This window comes from Solanum stenotomum, chromosome 9 (genome assembly GCF_019186545.1).
Source record: "Solanum stenotomum isolate F172 chromosome 9, ASM1918654v1, whole genome shotgun sequence".
NCBI classification, from domain to species: Eukaryota; Viridiplantae; Streptophyta; class Magnoliopsida; order Solanales; family Solanaceae; genus Solanum; species Solanum stenotomum.
Window position 1 is genome coordinate 36,547,772 of NC_064290.1, and position 17,891 is coordinate 36,565,662.

Sequence of the window (17,891 nt, forward strand, 5' to 3'; positions counted from 1 at the left end):
AAAACACTCTCTCTACAACTCCAAGAAAGAAGAAGAATAAAGGTGAAGCTAGGGTTGAAGGAACAAGCTTTTTCACTTAAATTCGTTGGATTTCTTCACCAAGGTATGGTAGATCTTAATCCATGTATAGACTTCATCCATGGATCCCCTTCAAATCCCCTAATTTCAAAGCTAGAAATCCCAAAAGTTAGGGTTTGACTTCAACCTCATCCATTCCTTTCAAATTCATTTTTAATGATTGAATTATGTTTTATTATGGATATATTGATGATTTTATATGGTTTTATTTTGAATTCCCCAAGAATCTATGAATTCCCCTATTTTCCCCAATTTGGATCTCAAAGTGGGTAACGATTGATGTTAGTAGAATATGATAAAATTATGCATGTAGTAATTGAACTACTTGAATTATATTATCATCCATGTATAATGCAGTAATTATAGATGTGTTGATTGAATGTGATCCTTGATTCTTGAAGGGAAAATTACGATGATGTTGTGTTGATTGAAAGACTATTCTTATGAACACATAATGAACATAATGCGGAAGTTTTCTCACATGATGATGATTCTAAAGTTGAAAGGCTATTCTCATCTATTGAATCTATGAGCTATATTATGAATTATGTTAGATTGAATGTCAAGGAACTCTTCCAAAAATATACACTTAAGTCAAGACTTAATATGTACTCCATGGGAATTATGCTTAGCACCGAGTGGATATTGACTATGAGATGGAAACCTTTTCGTGAGAAAGGCTGGGTTACTAGAAGAAATCTCTTGAGATGGAAACCTTTTCGTGAGAAAGGTCGGGTTTCTAGTAACAATCTCATTATCCCATAAACTATGTGCCCCCATAGGTCTTTAGCTAGTGGATCCACCTAAAAGCTATTATGATGATCGTCTTACCTTAGGTAAGTAGGAAAACCCTTTTTGGTGTGAGTAACACCAGATTCCATGTTAAGCTCACATGGTCTATGTCGGTTAAGGCTTATTCCCACTATGAACAAGAAGATAAATTATGAACTATGGTTAATCAAGAAGCTTTACTTAGCATGAGGATTATGGGCTCTTGTTCATGCATTGTACAAGTAGACTTTGAGGGTACTTATTGTATGTTTCTCATATGGTATAATGATCTATAGAATGAACATGATTATGACTTATGCATTTCCTTTTTCCTTCAAGATGATGCTTTAACTTAATAAATTGCATGCATTCAACTAAAATGTCCCTTTTTGCATGTTTTCAAGGTTTTAATGCATGGCTATCATACTTGGTGCATTTTTGTAGTAACCCATATTTTCCTATATTTTTCCCAAGTGTAGGGTCTGATTCTTAAGGCGGTCACCATTCGATTCGAGCTTGGATTTGACTATTCTCCTTGCTTTTGGTGAGTCCTCATGATTCGAGGTTGGGAGATTCACTTAAAGTTTCATTTTAGTATTTCATTTTCAAACCATGTTGTATGGGTTGTGTCCCTTTTCATTTGGACTGTTGTAATAGATGGCTAATTAAGACAAGTCTAGACTACCGCTTTGCTTTTATGAAATCTTCTTAAGACTTGAAATGTATTTTTACTCTTATTATTCTAATGATTTATGTTATGATATGCTAAGTGGCTTACATGGTGCCTTTAGGGGTATTACATGTCTTATTATGTCTAGGGGGTACCCTTGGGTCGTGATAAATTTGGTATTAGAGCACAAAGTTTAGAATAATTCTAGGATGATGTCTTATAAGCCATGTCTAGTAGAGTCTTGTTCATGAGTGTGAAGCGCGCCACATTTATGAATGAGAGGCTATAATATGTTAGGATATTTCACTTCTTTCATTACTCTTAAGTCGTGCCTTAGAGTTTAACTCTATAAAATTCCCTCTCCTAGTCTTTCTTTTGTGTCTTCAGGATATGAATACGCGAAGGGCTAACACTAGAATAATGGAGGGTGGTGATGTGAATGAGGAAGGTCTTCAAGGTAATCAAGCTCCTCAAGTTAACCAAGCTCCAGTTGATCTCGTGGATGAGAATGTGACCCAGACGGAGTTTAGGTCTACTATCCAAATGTTGACCCAATCTATGACGGCTCAAGCTCAAGTCGTGGCAACTCAAGCCCAATCCATGACGGCCCAAGCCAATAGATATGTTGGGACTCATGTGAACCCTAATATGAATTCCATGGCTTCTAGATTGAGGGATTTTTCAAGAATGAACTCTCTCGTGTTTCTTGGTTCCAAAGTGAGAGAAGATCCTCAAGAATTTGTGGAAGAGGTTTATAAAATAATTGATGTCATAGGGGTGACTTCGGTAGAGAAAGCGGAGTTAGCCGCTTGCCAATTGAAGAGTGTGGCTCAAGTATGGGATACTCAATGGAAGAATAATAGGTAGGTAGGAGCAGGTCCAATAGAGTGGGCATTGTTCAAATCGGCGTTCCTTGATAGGTTCTTTCCCCGAGAGTTGAGGGAAGCTAAGGTGGAAGAATTCGCTAACCTTTGTCAAGGAGGTATGAGTGTTCAAGAATATTCTCTAAAGTTTACTTAATTATCCAAGTATGATCCAGCTATGGTGGCGGATTCAACATATATAATGAGTAGGTATATGAAGGGTGTGTCCAAATTAGTAAGAAAAGAATGTCGTACGACAATGCTCCTTCATGATATGGATATCTCACGTCTTATGGTATATGCTCAACAAATGGAAGATGAGAACCTCCAAGACAAGAATAGGGAGGTGAAAAGAGCTAGAACCGGTGATGGGAATTTATCCAATGGTAAGTTCGATGGGCAAGGTCAACCAAGGTTCCTCAAACGCTTCTCCAAGGGTCAATAAGGATAGGGTTTCTAACCCTATACCTCAAGGAGGTAATAGTGGTGGTTCTTATGTGAATAGGTCTAATTATGCAAAATGCGGGAAGAGTCATGATGGTAAGTGCTTAGCAGGAACGGATGTATGTTTTGGGTGTGTTAAGAGTGGTCATCAATTGAGAAATTGCCCAACAATTACGGCTAACAAGAAGGAAGGCAAGCAAGCTCCTCCAAGCGGCTCAAACTTCAATGCTCAAAAGCAAAACCATTTTTATGCTCTTCGATCCTGAGATGACTAAGAGAGCTCTCCAGATGTGGTGACCGGTAGGTTAAAAGTCTTTTCTATTGATGTATATGCCTTGTTAGATCCCGGTGCTACTTTGTCCTTTGTGACACCTTTAGTGGTCAGGAACTTTGAAATACTCCCCGAAGTGTTATTAGAGCCTTCTTTGGTTTCTACCCAGGTGGGTGATTCCGTAGTGGCTAGGAAAGTTTATAGAAGTTGTCCCATTTCCTTGTCTCATAAGGTTACTTTGGTGGATTTGGTGGAGTTAGACATGTTGGATTTTGATGTGATTTTGGGTATGGATTGGTTGCATGCATGTTATGCCTCTATCGATTGTAGGACTTGGGTGATTAAATTCCAATTTCCAAATGAATCTATTTTAGAGTGGAAAGGGGGGAATTCCATCCCTAGAGGTCAATTTGTTTCTTGCCTTAAAGCTAGGGAAATAATCTCCAAAAGGTGCATTTACCATCTTGTTAGGGTGAAGGATGTGGAGTCCGAAACCCCCTCTCTAGAGTCAGTTCCGGTAGTGAATGAGTTCCCAGAAGTTTTCCCCGATGATTTGCTCGGTATTCCTCCCGAGCGAGAAATAGATTTTGGTATTGAACTTTACCAAATAGGCAACCTATCTCCATTCCTCCCTATAGAATGGCTTCGGCGAAGTTAAAAGAGTTGAAAGAGCAACTAAAGGACTTGTTAGATAAGGGCTTCATCCGACCGAGTATCACTTCATGGGGTGCTCCGGCGTTGTTTGTTAGAAAGAATGATGGGTCTCTTAGAATGTGCAACGATTATCGTCAATTGAATAAAGTGACCATTAAGAATAGATATCCCCTTCTGAGAATTGATGACTTGTTTGATCAACTTCAAGGGGTTAATTATTTCTCCAAAATTGACCTTCGTTTGGGTTATCACCAATTAAGGGTGAGAGGGGTTGATATTCCCAAGACGGCCTTTAGGACCTGATATGGTCACTATGAATTTGTGGTTATGTCATATGGGTTGACAAATGCCCTGACGGCATTTGTGGATTTGATGAATAGGGTGTTTAGACAATACCTTGATACGTTTGTGACTGTGTTTATCGATGATATTTTGATCTATTCAAGGAGTTAGAATGAACAAATGGACCATTTGAGAATTGTGTTGCAAGTTCTTAAGGACCAACAACTTTTTCCAAAGTTTAGCAACTGTGAATTTTGGTTAAGGTCTGTAGCTTTCCTTGGTCATATTGTGTCAAGGAAGGGTATTGACGTGGATACGAAGAATACGGATGCGGTCAAGAGTTGGCCTAGACTCTAACTCCTTCCGACATTAGAAGCTTTTTGGGTTTGGCATGTTACTATAGGAGGTTTGTTGAGGGGTTTTTCTCTATTGCTTCTCCGTTGACGACTTTGACTCAAAAGAAAACTAAGTTTGAGTGGTCGGAGGCTTGTGAGAAAAACTTTCAAGAGTTAAAAGATAGACTTACATTCACTCCGGTGTTGACCTTACCAAAAGGTACGGATGGTTTTGTGGTATATTGTGTCGCCTCTAGAGTGGGGTTGGGTGTGTTCTCATGCAAAACGGTAAGGTGATTGCCTATGCTTCAAGGCAACTTAAAGTGCATGAGAAAAATTATCCGACCCATGATCTTGAATTAACGGTGGTGGTGTTTGCCTTGAAAATATGGAGACACTACTTGTATAGGGTCCATGTGGATATTTTCACCGATCACAAGAGTCTTCAGTATATGTTTAGTCAAAAGGACTTGAATCTCCGACAAAGAAGGTGGTTAGAACTTTTGAAGGACTATGACATGAGTGTCCTTTACTACCCCGGCAAAGCTAATGTTGTAGCAGATGCACTTAGTAGATTATACATGGGTAGTGTGGCTCATGTAGAAAATGAAAAGAAAGAATTGGTTCGTGAGGTGCATAGATTGGCCTGACTAGGTGTCCAACTAGTGGATTCCACCAAGGGTGGTGTCATGGTTCATAATGGATCTGAATCGTCCTTTGTGATAGATATGAAGGCTAAGCAAAGCCTTGATCCTATATTGGTTTAGTTGAAAGAGTCGGCACTCAAGAACTCCATTGAGGCCTTCTCCCAAGGGGGAGATGGGGTGCTTAGGTACCAAGGTCGATTATGCGTTTCGGATTTTGATGGTTTGAGGGAGTAAATTCTAGATAAAGCTCATAGTTATCGATATTCTATTCATCAGGGAGCCACCAAGATGTACCGTGATCTACGGGAAGTCTATTGGTGGAATGGTATGAAGAGAGATATTGCGGGATTTGTAGCCAAATGTCCTAATTGTCAACAAGTTAAGGTTGAGTATCAAAGTCCGGGAGGCTTGTCAGAAAATATCCCTATTTCCATTTGGAAGTGGGAAGATGTGAATATGGACTTTATTGTGGGTTTGCATCGCACTCGAAGGCAACATGATTCTATTTGGGTCATTATAGATAGGATGACCAAATCAGCCTCTTTTAGTCCCGTTAAGGTTTCTCATTCGGTCGAAGACTATGCCAAGTTGTATATAAATGATATAGTGAAGTTGCATGGGGTTCCTTTATCTATTATTTCGGATCGGGGTACTCAATTTACTTCACACTTTTGGAAGTCATTCCAAAAGGGGACTTGTACTAAGGTGAAGCTTAGCACAACTTTCACCCTCAAAAGGATGGTCTAGCGGAACGCACCATTCAGACTCTAGAGGACATGTTGAGGGTATGTGTTATAGATTTCAAAGGTAATTGGGATGACCACTTTCCATTAATAGAGTTTGCCTACAATAATAGTCATCACTCAAGTATTGGTATGGCTCCTTTTGAAGCCTTGTATGGTAGGAGATGTAGATCTCCAGTTGGTTGGTTCAAGATAGGTGATATATATTGCTCTTATTCTTCCCGAATCGGTTTATGAAGCTATTGAGAAAGTTCGGCTCATTAGAGAGAGGTTGAGAACGGCTCAAAGAAGACAAAAGTCTTATGCCGATGTGAGAAGAAGAGATCTAGATTTTGAAGTTAATGATTGGGTCTATTTGAAAATCTCACCCATGAAGGGTGTGATGAGGTTTGGCAAGAAAGGGAAACTTAGTCCCCGATATGTCATATCAAATTTTGAAACGTATTGGGAAAGTTACCTATGAGTTGGATTTGCCAAATGAGTTGGCCCCGGTTCACTCGGTATTTCATGTTTCTATGCTTAAAAAGTTTATTGGAGATTCGGTGTACATTATTCCCCTAGAAGGGTTGGGAGTTGACGAAATTCTTTCATATGAAGAAGTTCCAGTATAAATCCTAGACCGGGAAGTCAAGAGATTGAGAAACTAGGAAATAGCTTTCGTTAAGGTTTTATGGAGGAATCATCTAGTTGAGAGTGCTACTTGGAAGGCCGAGGTCGATATAAAGTCCCGATATCCTCATCTCTTTCCTTTTACTCCTATTCAAGCTTGAGGTAAGTAGTTCCTCTTGAATCTTAGTGTTTTGGGAGTCATTTGTATTATATTAGCTTTCCATGATTTCCTTATGTTATGCATGTTCTTGATGAAATTCATGTTTAGTAAGAAAATGAGTTTTCATGATATATGTTTCTCCTGTTGTTGTGTATTTAGTATGAGTTACCTATTTGACTTCATGAGATGAGTTGATGAACATGCTTTAGTATGTTTTTGAGAGTAATTGCATATTGGCCCCATGATATTGTGTTGACCATGATTTTAGTTGGAAAAGGTAGTTCCTCCTATGAATATGAGAATTATTGAGTTTCATGCATAATGGGTTGTTAGATGTAGTTCCTACTTCCTTTTGTTGTATTGACTATGTTTTAGATGGAGTTGAAGTTTCCTCCTTTGAATTGTGCATTATTATGATGTTTCATGCATGATGGGCTGCTAGTTTTGAGTCTTTAATTTCGTAAAGTGTCTAGATTGTCATTCGAGGACGAATGTCCCCAAGGGGGAGATATTGTAACACTTCAAAAACTAGTAGGCTAAACTAGAGCTTGACGTTAGGGTTAGAGCCTTGAAATGTACTTCCTTGTACCTTAAAGTAAGTATATCATGTTAAAACGTCAAGGTTCAAACCCTAAGGACCAATCATGGGTCCTTAAGGAATGAACCAAGAATGCACGTGGGCAGTGACCCTCGAGGGGCCACTCACACCCTATAGGCCCCCCACATCCCGTGGATGAGGGGAGGTAGATAGAGGCTGTAGAACCAGGCTGCAGAACCCTGACCCACACTTCACCAGCACGGGTCGTGGATCCAACCACGGTCCGTCGGTGAGGGGGTCGTGGGTGATGCCTAGGAACCGTTTTTGTGAGTTAGTTAAAGGGTGTTTTGAGGTTTTACTTTTTAATTAAATATTAAGTGACATCATTTTACACTTAATTAAACTAACTATATAAGGTTTTCAAGCCCCTAAACTAAGTCATATAAATCATAATTTCTAAATCCCAAATCAAAATCAACTTTCCCCCCAAAACTCTCTCTTTAGAACTCCAAGGAAGAAGAAGAAGAAAGGTGAAGCTAGGGTTGAAGGAACAAGTTTTTTCACTCAAATTCGTTGGATTTCTTCACCAAGGTATGGTAGCTCTTCATCCATGGATAGACTTTACCCATGGAGCCCCTTCAAAACCCCTAATTTCAAAGCTAGAAATCCCAAAAGTTAGAGTTTGACTTCAATCTCATGGATTCCTTTCAAATTCATTTTTAATGATTGAATTATGTTTTATTATTGATATATTAATGATTTTATATGGTTTTATGTTGAATTCTCCAAGAATCCATGAATTCCCCAATTTTCCCCAATTTGGATCTCAAAGTGTGGGTAATGATTGATGCTAGTAGAATATGATAAAATTATGCATGTAGTAATTGAACTACTTGAATTATGTTATCATCCATGTCTAATGTAGTAATTATATATGTGTTGAATGAATGTGATCCTTGATCCTTGAAGGGTAAATTATGATGATGTTGTTGTGTTGATTGAAAGGATATTCTCATGAACACATAATGAACATAATGTGGAAGGTTTTCTCACATGATGATGATTCTAAGGTTTAAAGACCATTCTCACCTATTGAATCTATGAGCTATGTTATGAATTATGTTGGATCGAGTGTCAAGGCACTCTTCCAAGAATATGAACTTCAGTCAAGACTTAATATGTGCTCCATGGGAATTATTCTTAGCATTGAATTGATATTGACTATGAGATGGAAACCTTTTCGTGAGAAAGACCGGGTTTCTAGAAGCAATCTCTTAAGATGGAAACCTTTCCGTGAGAAAATTCGGGTTTCTAGTAACAATCTCCTTATCCCATAAACTATGTGCCCCCATAGGTCTTTAGCTGGTGGATCCACCTAAAAGCTATTATGATGATGGTACTACCTTAGGCAAGTAGGACAACCCTTTTCGGTGTGGGTAACACCGGATTCCATGTTAAGCATGTCGCTTAAGGCTTATTCTCACTATGAAAAAGAAGATGAATTATGAACTATGGTTACTCAAGAAGCTTTACTTAGCATGGGTAGGATTATGGGGTCTTATTCATGCATTGCACAAGTAGACTTTGAGGGTATTTATGGTATGTTTATTATATGGTATAATGATCTATGGTATGAACATGATTATGACTTATGAATTTCCTTTTTCCTTCAAGATGATGCTTTAACTTAATAAATCGCATGCATTCAAATAAAATGTCCCTTTTTGCATGTTTTCAAGGTTTTTAAGCATGACTATCATAACTTTTATGCATGGCTATCATACTTAGTGCATATTTGTACTAACTCATATTTTCATACATTTTTCTCAAGTGTAGGGTTCGGTTCGAGCTTGGATTTAACTATTCTTCTTGCTTGTGGTGAGTCCTCATGATTCGAGGGCGGGAGATTCACTTTGAGTTTCATTTTAGTAGTTTATTTTCAAACTATGTTGTATGGGTTGTATCCCTTTTCATTTGGACTATTTTAATAGATGGCTAATTGAGACAAGTGTAGACTTCCATTTTGCTTTTATGAAATCTTCTTAAGACTTTAAATACATTTTTTCTCTTATTGTTCTAATGTTTTATTTTATGATATGCTAAGCGGCTTACATGGTGTCTTTAGGGGTATTATGTGTCTTGTTACGTCTAGAAGGTACCCTTGGGTTGTGACAGAAAGGGTGAGGTGCGGTGGACTTGTTTTTTGGAGAAAGAAGAATGTGAGATAGGGTTTGGGTCTCTTAGGCTAAAATAGGAAAGAAATGGGCATTCGATCTTGATCGTTGGTTTAAAGTAACGAACGGTTAGGATTATATCAGGATTGTTAATCAAATTGAGATGGGTGGCTCAGATTAAAAGATGAGGTTTTTTTAGAATGGAATTGAATCAGAAAGGCTATAATTGAAATAAAATTGGATTTAAGGGCTCGATTAAAATGGATTGAATAAGAATAAAAGGATATGAATTAAGTAATTTGAACAAAAGAGGCTATGATTTAATTGATTTAAGGGAAGATTAAATGAATTTCTATTTAATTTAGGGTCTTGAACCCAATAATTCTCATTTAGAAATTTAAATATGTAGTGAATTATTCAATTGTTTCACCATTAGACAATGCACAAAGATGAGTCCCCATATAAGATTGGGTGAATGCTAGATTCTCTAACATTAGGGGGAGATAATCAACTGAAAAATAAGTTATACATAATGAATTATCATTGGTATGATCCTCGTTGAAGAGATAATTTAAGTCAATTGTCAGATGCATTCGCTGACCCTATGTTATAATCTAGTTATAAATATTCCAATGATAAATTCTAGAAGGACATAATTTATAGTATGCTTGATTCGTGATAGATTAATCGATTCAAAGGATAAAATTTCTTGAAGAAGTAAAGGAACAAATGATCAAAATGATGATAATAATGAGACAAGTACTTTAGAAAGAGGACCATGACATAACACTTCATAAAACCTTGGCAAAGGTTCATATACTTGAGAATGATGAAAAATAAGGAGAGCTTGACAAGTTTTGTCATATTAGAATCTATATCAAATAATCGTCGACAATATCTTTAATATAATGTAGCGCTAAAAAATTATAAATGGTGACAAGGATCTTGAATTTAAATCCATCAAATGGTATGAAGAGATCAATGATTGGACAATAAAATATGCACTTCAAGTATATTTTATTTCCCTTTTAAAAATGATATTTGGGACTTATAGTCCATATACCAAGATATAATGTTAGTGGGGTACAAATGAGTTATTATGCGACAAATAAAATCGTAAGATATAAAGTATGGTTAGTACTTTGAGGTATAAAGAGTTTTCACAAAAGTCCTGACATTATTGTATGGAGATGTGTTCTCATATGGTGGATGAAATGAGGTTTCTTTCCGTATGACAATATACGAAAAACTTGAATACATATAATGAATGATTATCATGTCTAGCTAGACAATAAATATTATATGAAAATTCATGAAGGATTTTAAATGTTTTAAAGCAATTCCATTGAATAGTACCCCAATGGTTATGATATCGCTTGACATAAGGATCAACTTTGATCTTAATAAAATGGTTAGAAAGAACCATGTCATAGTGCAATTGATGCACCTATGTATCATGATATTATTATTCATGGTAAAATAATTTTATTAATGTGCATGCAAAATATAACATCACTTTTATTGGTGAAAATATTAGAGTAAATCAAATATTGATACAAATTATTTATTCTGATCAATTGTAAGGTTTATTGATTATGAAATTGCAAGAAATTATGAAGTTTGATTTCAAGAAAGTTGTATGTTTTCATGTGGAAATACTGTCATATTAAATCATTTAAAAAAACAATCAGTTTTATTTTCATATAAGTGAAAGCAGTGGCGAATCTAGAGCCAAAAAAAAGGGCATCCACACCCGTGGTCTTTTCGTAAAACTAGATATTTTATATGTATATTTTTTAAGATTTTGTATAATATATTATTCTTGCACCCGTACTACAAGAAGTCTAAATGGTCCACATGGTTAAATGTTGAGCTTTTGACCTTGAGGATGAAGGATCAATTCTCACTTCAATACATTCTACTTGGTGCACCCATGTTCGAAAAATCCTAGATTCGCCTCTGAGTGAAAGTGTCCATCAGTGTTTGGTTGTTGCGTCTAACAAGTCAAACGATCAATTTATCTATACCGACTAGATCACGAACCGAGTAATTGGCAAGAATATATTTGATCGAGATCAATAACTCCACACATTTAAGAAAAAATATGACATTCCTTCGAAAAGAGATAATCCAACAACATTATATGAAGACAATGATGCATATATAACTCAATTAGGAGGAGGATACATCAAAGGAGGTAAAGCAAAATTCTTAATTTTGATATATTATCTTTATTTTATAGTAACATTTGACAATTTTTATTTATATTTCAATAAAATAAATAGTAGTGATAATTTAGCGAAGCAAATGAGTGGTAAAGGGGGCAACTACTAGAGTAGGAAGATAGTGTAGGTGCACCAAAAGATGGAACCCAGATTACCCACAAAAGTCGTTTTGAGCCGTTTAAAATTGGGCCCCATCCACATCCTCCAACCTTTTCTTCCATCACTTGTCAATAGTGATGTTTACTTTCACTAGTACTACTTTATAAGATTTTCAAATTTTTTGACAAGTTTGAAAAATAACACTCTTTTTGACTCCTTTTCTCTCTCTGTCTCCTTCTGCCACCACTTACTGTCTGTAGTTTTATTTAATGTGTTTTTCTTGAAACTATAAGAGGGGACGGCGGGTCCTCTATCAATATCTTATTGTTGGGGTTTCAACATACTCTTCCTTCTTTGATACTCTCCTTTTTTTCCTTTTTTTTTTTTTTTGAACTTGAAAAGACAAGCGCTTAGAATCTGGAAATTTTTGAGAAAGATGAATGCTTCAAAGTTCATCAAATGTGTAACTGTAGGCGATGGTGCCGTTGGCAAGACCTGCATGCTCATTTGTTACACTAGTAACAAGTTCCCTACTGTGAGTTTCTTCTTTTCCTTGTTATATATGCTCAAAACTACTTCTAATCTGGGCATTCTGTTAAGGAATGACAAAAATTTCATATGGATGGTTAATGAGATGAGTGGACTCTGATAAAGCTTGAACAATCCTTTATTTTTAGCTAGCTTTTGGGGCGTGAATTAAGCGTTGGACCTAATTTAACACATTCATCAACCTTTTTCCCCAAATCCGAATATTTGTTTTAGCGCTATTTGAAGAGAGTTGTTCCAGTTCTTATTTTGGGGTTTTTCATGGCAGGACTATGTTCCAACTGTGTTTGACAATTTCAGTGCCAATGTAGCCGTGGATGGGAGCATTGTCAATTTGGGTTTGTGGGATACTGCAGGTACTTCAACTTTTTATGTAAATAGGTGGGGTTTTTTTTTTCTTTTACATTGGACTTATGTATTAACTTTGTGGTAAAGGTCAAGAGGATTATAGCAGGCTGAGACCACTAAGTTACAGGGGTGCAGACATTTTTGTATTAGCTTTCTCTTTAATCAGTAGGGCAAGCTATGAAAATGTTCTTAAAAAGGTACTCCTTCCAACACTTACTTTTCTATATCATTAATTCATATGGAAAAAAAAAAAAGGAAAGAGGCCTACTTATATCAACAAAAATGTTTTTTTTTTCTGACTTTGTTGGTATATTTCTATTAGTTTCATTGCCAATGATGCAAAAGTTTAATTTAATTATAAATTGAATGCAGTGGATGCCTGAACTTCGTCGTTTCGCACCCAATGTCCCAATTGTACTTGTTGGAACTAAATTAGGTATGTGTTGAGGTGATAACTCATTTTTTTGTATTTTACAAGCCGATGGATATGGAGAGACTTGTTCTTGATTTCCTAGTACTAAGGATTATTCGTTTCTACATTTTTGCTAGATATTCGAGAAGATAATCGCTATCTAGCAGATCATATGGGCTCAAATATTATAACACCTGCCCAAGTGCGTGAATATGTTATTTTGGAATTTGCAAATGCTTTAACAGAGCTGGTACATCCATGACTCAATTGACTTGAATGCAGGGTGAAGAGCTAAGGAAACAAATCGGTGCAGCAGCTTATATAGAGTGCAGCTCTAAAACTCAGCAGGTATTTTAGCAGTGCTAAATATTAACCTTCAGTCTCATTAACTATGTGTTGGCTGCTAGGCAAACTTTTGCTGACACTTGTAAAGTTGAAGATATTTGCCTTTTAACTTAACTGATTTATGGCTGTCAGAATGTGAAAGCTGTTTTTGACACTGCAATCAAGGTTGTGCTTCAGCCTCCTAGGAGGAAGGAGGTAGCGAGGAAGAAAAGGCAAAGAAGCACTGGTTGTTCAATTGTGTAAGTTTTGCATTCTAACATATATTGTTATCAACAAGAATTGGACCATATAACAACTATATCCTTATGAGTTTACCATGTAGCTGAGTTTACCATGTGCTACATACTTGATTGCGATATGCTTTACTTGAGCAGAGGGTCTACCGAATAACTGCGCCTCTCTACCTTGTTTGTAGAGATAAAGTTGTGTACACACCACCCTCCTCAGACTCCACTTGTGGGATTAAACCGGTTACGTTGTTGTTGTTGTTCCTTATGAGTTGACCTGATTGCTTACATAGCAATGCAATTTGAAACTTAGGTCATGCTTCATCTAGTGTGAATCACAAGATGGAACTCTCTCCATTAGACTTTTAAACTACCAAAATGAAGGTTGTTAATCCAAAAACTCAACGGTCATTGTAAATTAGACAAATCATGGAAACAAGATATGGCCTTATGAGGTGCAAAATGTTGTTTCAATGTGAATTAAGGCTGATATTTATCGCAAACTGACTCTGCTTGGAGGTGGTATGTTCAAATTCTATGTCTGAACTATACTATTTGCTTTACCAGGTTAAGAAGTAACTTGGGAGTTGGGATAAATGTTTCACTAAGCCATCTGAATTGGCTTAAGATTATCTGATTTTTACAAATATTTTGTAAAATGCTCTTCAATTTAGTTCTGTTAGATCCAAAATGTTGAGAATTCACTGAATGTGAATCAATGTTGCTATCCATATGCTTGCTCTTTGTATTGAGGCATCTATGGCTTGCTCTCACTAATTATATAGGCACTGTGCAGGTGGTGTATAGTCGGAGTCCATATTTATTAAAGCCTTTGCATTTGCTCTGCAAATATTTTCAACTATTTGATGAAGTTATTCCTAGTTCGTAACTTTATAAATGAGAACCATACTATGTTGCTTGTTGATAGACTATTTGTTCAAATCTCCTAAGTCTCACTTGGTTTCAACAGCAGGGGGATCGTCTGTGGAGGCTGTGTTGCTTAGGAAAGTTTAGGATTTGGTGTTCGTGATATGTATCCTTTCCAACATGTACTGACTCAAGCTCTTCCCAGTTGTTTTTTTTGCGGTACTAAGCAAAAGCTGGAGCTTGCATTATTATGATATGGCTGACGAATATTGTATTGTATTGTATTACCTGTTTTGTAGCACAAACTATTTGTGGAGAAGCAGAGGGAATTGTTGATTTCCTCAAGTTATGTATTTTGAATGTGTTGGTCTTGTGGATACATTGTTAACTTGGTACAAGGAATATTATCCCCAAATGCACTTTTTATCTTTTAAGATAAATCATTTTCTTTCTTTTTTTCATTTCGAAGACAGTTCCTTCAAAAAAAGACCAGAAAACAGGTCTCACATTCCGAAGTCGCTTGAACTTAAACCAGAAAAATGACTTCTAAATAAGAAGAAAACCCCATAACTTCATGTCAAAATTATTTGAAGTTACACACTACAAAAAAGTTCCAATAGGTTAAAAAATAATGAAAATTTCCAAATTGGTTTTTGAATTTTTGGAATAAACAGCAATGTGAAGTATCACAACCTATAATGGAGACACGAAATGAACGTACTAAGGAAATACACTGTTTAACAATCTTTTACGACCGGAATAAAGAAGAAATTCTGACTAATAATAACCTAATCGGAAAAGAATACTAATTATTTTTTATTTATTGGATTTGGTTTAGAAATGTCATCGTTCACCCATTGGCCCAATATAGGTTAGACACTCTAAAGAAATGATTTTTGAAGGGGTGTACATAGTCAAGTGGCTTAGAGCCCGTTTGGCCATGCGATATAAAATTATGATTTGAAATTATGAGATGAAGTTGGTGTTTTGTTTGGACATGCAATTTGGATCTTAAGTCTTCTTCTCCAAGTAAGTTAGGGTTCCAATGATCTTCAAGTCTCCTCTTCCAATTTCACCAAGGGTTTCTATCAAGGTATGCGAGAAATTAATCAATGGGTTCCTATTCACCGAATCATTCCCAGGAAACCTCAAATTCTCATTATGATACCTAATTCTAGGGTTTTTCATGATTTTGCTTATGGGTTAAATTGATTTCAAGTTTATTCATCATAATTGATCTTGTTGTACATGATTTGATTAAAATGCAATATTTTCAATGATATTTTCATGAACCCATATAAATAATGTATGATTATGAATCAAGCTAGCTATATCAACATGCACGATTTGGCTCCCCTCCATTACACTTTTCATCCATTTCGTCAAGTACACTTCTAGATGATAGACATGTGTTTTATTTAATTTTTAAAGGTCAAGATTATAGTATATTAATAAGTATTATAACCATAGTTAAGTCAACAATTTTTTGAAAAACTATTCTCCAAATTTGATAAGAACAAAATATTCCCCACAAATTTTATATTTAATAAATATCATTAATTTCATCCTATATTTTCTTATTCAAATATTTAAAAGTAGAACATGAATCTAACAATATTTTTATTTAGCCTGATAAATAATTGTCTTCGAAAATATTTTGGCTTTAAATATGTTTTCAAAATTCACAAAACAAAAACAAAAAAACGAAGAAGATAAAAGAATAATTTTAAAAAACATATATATTTCTTTTTTTTCCTTCTTCAAACACAGCAGTCACACTTTCTCCTAAACTTTAGAATTTTGATATTTCACATTTGTGATCTTGATAACATCTCGTTTTTTTTTATTATTATTTTTATTTCCCTTTCTTTTATTTTATAATTTTTGTCAATATTGATAATTTTTTATCTTCTTTTTGGTTTCTCAACATAATATTTCAAGGGTAAAGTTTATTGCCACAATCTTTTTTTGGTTCATTCTCATCTTAAAGATCGCATAGTTAATACGTTTATTAAAAAATATAAGATGAAAATAATGATATTAATGGATATTAAAATTTATGTGGAATATCTTGTTCTTACCAAATTTGGAGAATAGTTTACCAAAATTTGTTAACTTAACTATGGTTATAATACTTCTTAATATAATATAATCTTGACCTTTAAAAATTGAATAGGACGCATGTCTCTCATCTAGAAGTGTACTTGACGAAATGGAGGGAAAGTGTAATGGAGGGGAGGCAAATCCCAATATGCATGGATTATGATTATAAGTTGTGGTGTACTACTTTTTAATATAGTCCTCTCACATAGTAATTAGAACAATCTTCTCACGTTGAACTTGCATTTGTCGCTCATATGACTAAGAAGACGAACCAACATTGTTACTTGAGCCATTTGTTGGCCAATTTGGTTGATAAATAAATTTGATAAAATATAATAAATTTGGTGAATATAAATGGTAAAGTAGAAATTGATTTGAAGTAATAATAAATTATATGTTAGTGAAAATAATCATTATATAAGATGTAAATGACTTAAAAAGTAATGATATGAATTATAAATTTTATTTGCATGTCCATACATATATTCCTATAAGACAAATAAAAATGCTTATCCCCGAGCTTGCTAGCCAAAACAAGATTCACATAAGTCAATGCCTATTTGGGATAGTCAAATGCACCTATTCTATGGAAATCATCTATGTTTTCACCTGTGATAATGCCTATAAGGCATCAAGGCACTGTCGACTAGCTAGGGGTATCTTTGGTTAATATTGGTGTGGAACATATGTTTAAGAATCCAGGATACTATTCTTTAACTGATAAGGGGTTAGTTCAACCTCTTCCATTCTAACATATACTTACCTTGAACCTCATAGTCCAAGCCTAAGAGTTTTGTCAAACCCTTTTATTGTAAAGCAGTCATCACTCGTTGTTCAAGAAAAAACTTGAGGCTGCGGTGGTCTATTATGATAATAAAGTGAGCACCCTCTAAGTAGTGTGTCCTCTTGTCTACTGCTGATAAGAGAGCCATGTACTCCTCATAAGTGGATAATCCCAAGTGTTTATTAGCCAAAGCCTTGCTAAAATAGGCAATTGGTCTTCCCCCTTGCATTAGGACAACCCCAATTCCTTTAGAGCAAGCATCTGTCTCCACAATAAAGGGTTTAGTAAAATCAGCCAATATCAGGACAAGAGTAGAGGTCATTGCCACTTTAAGTTGTTGAAATGCCTTCTCAGCTTGGTCATTCCACCTAAAAGCATTTTTCTTCAAAAGGTTCGTGAGGGGCCTACTAATCACTCCATAACACTGAACAAACCTCCTATAATATCATGTTAGGCCTAGAAATCCCCTCAAGGCTTTTAATGATTTAGGTGTAGGACACTTGGACATAGCTTGTATTTTTGAGGGGTCGGTAGCCACTCCTTGCCCAGTGATAATATGCCCCAAATATTCAACTTTAGACGGTCTACAGGAGCATTTAGACAATTTTGCATATAGTTGCTGTTTCCTCAGTATTGTCAATACTTCACTGATTTGGTGTATGTGTTCTACTATGGAAGTACTATAGACCAATATAT

At 35.7% G+C, this 17,891-nt stretch overlaps 2 protein-coding genes across 2 annotated transcripts; both read left to right on the top strand.

Moving 5' to 3' along the window:
* Positions 1-1,939: 1,939 nt before the first annotated feature.
* Positions 1,940-3,755, top strand: LOC125877491 (uncharacterized). The gene is made up of 3 exons (XM_049558773.1): positions 1,940-2,236; positions 3,267-3,384; positions 3,472-3,755. Exons 1-3 carry the CDS (start codon positions 1,940-1,942, stop codon positions 3,753-3,755), a joined length of 699 nt encoding a protein of 232 aa, XP_049414730.1.
* An 8,103-nt stretch (positions 3,756-11,858) lies between these two features.
* LOC125876869 (rac-like GTP-binding protein ARAC7) lies at positions 11,859-14,723 on the top strand. Its single transcript, XM_049558132.1, has 8 exons — positions 11,859-12,098; positions 12,378-12,465; positions 12,545-12,654; positions 12,830-12,893; positions 13,007-13,071; positions 13,152-13,217; positions 13,347-13,453; positions 14,412-14,723. The coding sequence occupies exons 1-8, from the start codon at positions 12,000-12,002 to the stop codon at positions 14,443-14,445; spliced, it is 633 nt and encodes a 210-aa protein (XP_049414089.1). The 5' UTR covers positions 11,859-11,999; the 3' UTR covers positions 14,446-14,723.
* The last annotated feature ends 3,168 nt before the right edge of the window (positions 14,724-17,891 follow it).